The sequence below is a fragment of the Numida meleagris genome, chromosome 3, assembly GCF_002078875.1.
Source record: "Numida meleagris isolate 19003 breed g44 Domestic line chromosome 3, NumMel1.0, whole genome shotgun sequence".
Classification (NCBI taxonomy): Eukaryota; Metazoa; Chordata; class Aves; order Galliformes; family Numididae; genus Numida; species Numida meleagris.
This window is the reverse complement of record NC_034411.1, coordinates 3,423,401-3,427,318: the sequence shown is the minus strand read 5'-3', so window position 1 is coordinate 3,427,318 and position 3,918 is coordinate 3,423,401. Positions and strand designations below refer to the sequence as shown.

General features: G+C 59.0%; 1 protein-coding gene across 1 annotated transcript; it reads left to right on the top strand.

Annotated features, from left to right (window-relative positions):
• On the top strand, positions 165–3,503 carry PAX1 (paired box 1; the record flags this gene model as incomplete). The annotated part of the gene is made up of 4 exons (XM_021392441.1): positions 165–822; positions 936–1,066; positions 1,144–1,348; positions 3,026–3,503. Coding segments are annotated over 4 exons (1,086 nt in total), but the record flags the coding sequence as incomplete, so codon positions are not given.

The window sequence follows — 3,918 nt, the reverse complement described above, 5'->3', positions numbered from 1 at the left end:
TTTCCTTTCCTTTCCTTTCCTTTCCTTTCCTTTCCTTTCCTTTCCTTTCCTTTCCTTTCCTTTCCTTTCCTTTCCTTTCCTTTCCTTTCCTTTCCCTTTCTCCATTTTCCCCACTTTCCCCATTTTCCCTCCCCATCGGCTCCCACCCCGGGCACTGACGCTCTCTCCGCCCGGCCCGTGGCGGCCCGGCAGAGCACACATACGGGGAGGTGAACCAGCTGGGTGGTGTCTTCGTGAACGGGCGCCCGCTGCCCAACGCCATCCGCCTGCGGATCGTGGAGCTGGCCCAGCTCGGCATCCGCCCGTGCGACATCAGCCGCCAGCTGCGGGTCTCGCACGGCTGCGTCAGCAAGATCCTGGCCCGCTACAACGAGACCGGCTCCATCCTGCCCGGGGCCATCGGCGGCAGCAAGCCGCGGGTCACCACCCCCAACGTGGTCAAGCACATCCGCGACTACAAGCAGGGCGACCCCGGCATCTTCGCCTGGGAGATCCGCGACCGGCTGCTGGCGGACGGCGTCTGCGACAAGTACAACGTGCCGTCGGTCAGCTCCATCAGCAGGATCCTGCGGAACAAAATCGGCAGCCTCTCGCAACCCGGAGGCCCTTACGACGGCGGCAAGCAGCCACCCCCGCAGCCCGCCCTGCCCTACAACCCCCTCTACCAGTACCCGTACCCCGGCCCCATGGCCCCGCCGGCCGCCAAGATGAGCGCTCACCCCGGGCCCGTCCCCGCGGCCCACGTCGGGCTGCCCCGCTCCTGGCCCTCGGCTCACTCTGTCACCAACATCCTGGGCATCCGCACGTTCGTGGAGCAGACGGGTGGGTACCGAAAGTCACTGGGACAGTGCTTCTGCCGTCGGGGTTTTTCTGTCGGGAAAAGCCCCGACGGCCGAGAGTTGACCCTGACGGCTCCGCGGCTCTGTCCTGCTCAGGGGCTCTGGGTGGCACCGAGGGCTCTTCCTACCCCCCCAAAATGGAAGACTGGCCCGGCGTGAACAGGACTGCCTTCCCTTCCTCCCAGGCCGACAAAGCCGCCGTGGAAGGGGACATCAAATACCCGCAGGTAAGGGGCGGAGGGGCAGGGGCCGGGGTGCGCCGTTTGAGATGCTGCGCGCCTCCGACACGCGTATTTGTGCCCAGCCCGCCCCGGGGCTCTCCTCCGTGGGCAGCTTCCTCCCGGCCTGCGCCTACCCCCCCGGCAACCAGCACGGCGTCTACGGCGCGCCCGGCGGCTACATCCCCCCGGGGCACCCCTGGCAGCCGCAGGGCCACCACGGCCCCGGGGTGACGGTGCACGGAGGCGATCTGGCCAGCGCCATGGCCTTCAAGCAGCCCGGCAGGGAAGGTGAGCGGGGTCCGGGGGTCGGGGGGCAAAGAGGGGGGGCGGAGGGACGCGGCTGGCCTCGACGGGGCGGCGGGACCCCCCTACCCCGCTGTTCGATGGGCGCAAATCGCGCCCGCCACCGTGGGGTAACACAGCACCTGGGGCTGGAAACCATTTTCCCGGAGCCCTCCCGATCTTCAAGTTCGAAGGCAGCCCGGAGAAAGGCACAGCGCTAGATCGGGGATCATTAAAATCTAATTCCGTATCCCGATTGCTAGGGCCCCGCTCTCCGCCACGGACAGGATTCAAAGATAAACTCCGTGTGCGGAACGCGGCTTCGATTTGAATGCGTTTACCGCTAATGGGGACGATTCTTTTATCTGTCGTGAATGATTTCGGTTCAGCTCTGAAAGATTTATTTCCCCGATAGGTGGTTTCGTTTAAGAAATCCTAACTCATCTGTTCTGGATATAAAATCCCCCGTCGATATCTTTCTCCTTTTTCGTGGTATTAGACTTTCTAATATTTTTCACATTTGCAATCAATTTCTCCCTTATTAGTCCTTCTCTTTATTCTATTTTTTTAAATATATATATACATCTATATACGACCTTGCACCGTTTGTATCCAACTCCGGCAACCTGCTGCGAGTTAGGACATCGGCTGTCTCGGGGACGAGTTATTGCAAATATCAGTGGGTGAAAATGGATCATTGTAAACGCTTTTTCTTTTTTTTGTTAAAAATAAGAATAGAGAAAGAGAAAATAGAGAAAGAAAGGAAAGGAAAAAGAGTAAGAGAGAAAGGAGGAAGAGGAAGAAAAGAAAAAGAAAAGAGAGGGAAAGAAGAAAGGGGGAAAACTAAGCAGAACTGGAAGGGAAGGGAAAGGAAACGAATGAAACTCTCATTTAGTATATTTTTGGCATTTTTCTCCCTACATTTTAAGCGACTCGGAGGTTGAATTTTCTGACTTGTCAATCTTCAAGCTGTCTCTGCCGAAAAGCCCACGAACTTTCTTTCATTTCGTGATGATTATTTTATATATTCCTCCCCTTTTCCCGTCGCCGGGCTCGTCTCTCTGGCCCAGCCCGGTACCGGCATGCACTGACGGTGCTCCGGGCCGCGCTGCGCCAGGCTCGGCTGCTCCCGCTGCCGGAGCGGGGGTCTGCTCGGTGCTGCGGGTGAGCGGGGGGTGGGGGTGGGAGGAAAGGACAGGGTGGGGGAAAGGAGAAAAGGAAGGGAAAAAAGAAGGAGAAAAGAGAAAAAAAAAAATCAGCAGGGTATTTTCTCTCTCCGGTTCAGACCTTTTCCGACGCCAGGGCCGTTGTTTCGCTAGAAATTCTCCCCGTTTCTTTGCTCAGCACGGCGGTGCCGGGAGGTTTCTCACCTCCTGCCCCGTGCGGGGGCGGCGCTGGGGATGCGCGGAGGTTGAGCGGGGGATGCGCGGGGCCCGACCCGCACCCTGGGCTGCGCCACAGCTGTACTACAGCCGGCACGGGCTGCAGACCCCCCCGTTCCCTGCCCTTTCCTTTTCCTCCTCTTTCTCTTCCTCTGGGAGAGGGGATTCGTCACCACCACGGTCCCTATTGCTTGGGGGACTCGACGGGATCTCCCTTCCCTGTGTCCCCGGGAGGGTTTGGAGGTTGCCCACCCACCGCTCTGCTGCTGTCTTTCTTTTTTTCCCTCTCCCCTTCCTGCAGTCACGGACAGAAAACCCGGCAGCCCCGTGGGGAAGTCCCCGGACCCTCTCAGCCCCATCCACGGACTCTCGATCCCAGCCTCCTCCTCCTAGAGCCGCGCACCGGGCACACTCGCTTGGAACACACACCTGCAAAAGCGTGACTGGATCCCAAAGTGCCACCCAGCTGTCACCCAAGTGCCACTGCCTCCGAGGGACGAGGAGGCCGGCGAGCGGTGACGTCCTCCCACGGCAGTCCCTGCACCGGGGGACGCGGTGGGGACACTCGTGCTGCTCGGAGGGACACGTTACCTCCAGCGGATTGCCGAGGGGTGACAGAAGAGACTCAGCCTTCCTTCTCTATTGTGTCTTTCTGCTTTTTTCCCCCTCGCTTTCAGTTTCCTTCTCTCTCTCCACTGTCCCCCGAGGACCGCCGGGCGCATCCCAGGCTCTGTCCCAGCCCCAGGAAGGAACCAGCAGCCAGAGTGTAAATGGACAAATAAGCCACAACTTTTTGTGATATATTTTTATAATAACAAACCTTAATAAATAAATAATAATGATTGAAAAAAAAAAAAAAGCGACCACCATGGCATCTTTCCCCAGTGCAGCATGAATGGCAGGTGACAACTGGGGGTGACGATAGATGCTATGGGGTGGCCCACACACCGGGGTGCGTGCCCCCCCATCCGTCTGGCTCTGCTGGGCTTTTGTGTTCCCCGGCTCCTCCAGCCGCTGCCATTGGCGTGGGGCCCTTCATTGTCTGCAGAAGGGGAAGGTCCTCCGCTGGGGCAGGGAGGAAATATCCTGGCAGGAGAACACACGCCCGGCTTTCTGCAGCGAGGGTGTCTTTGTGGGAGGAAGGCAGAACCATGCCAAGCTCGGCATCCCACCCTGGGAAGTTGCTTTGCCTCC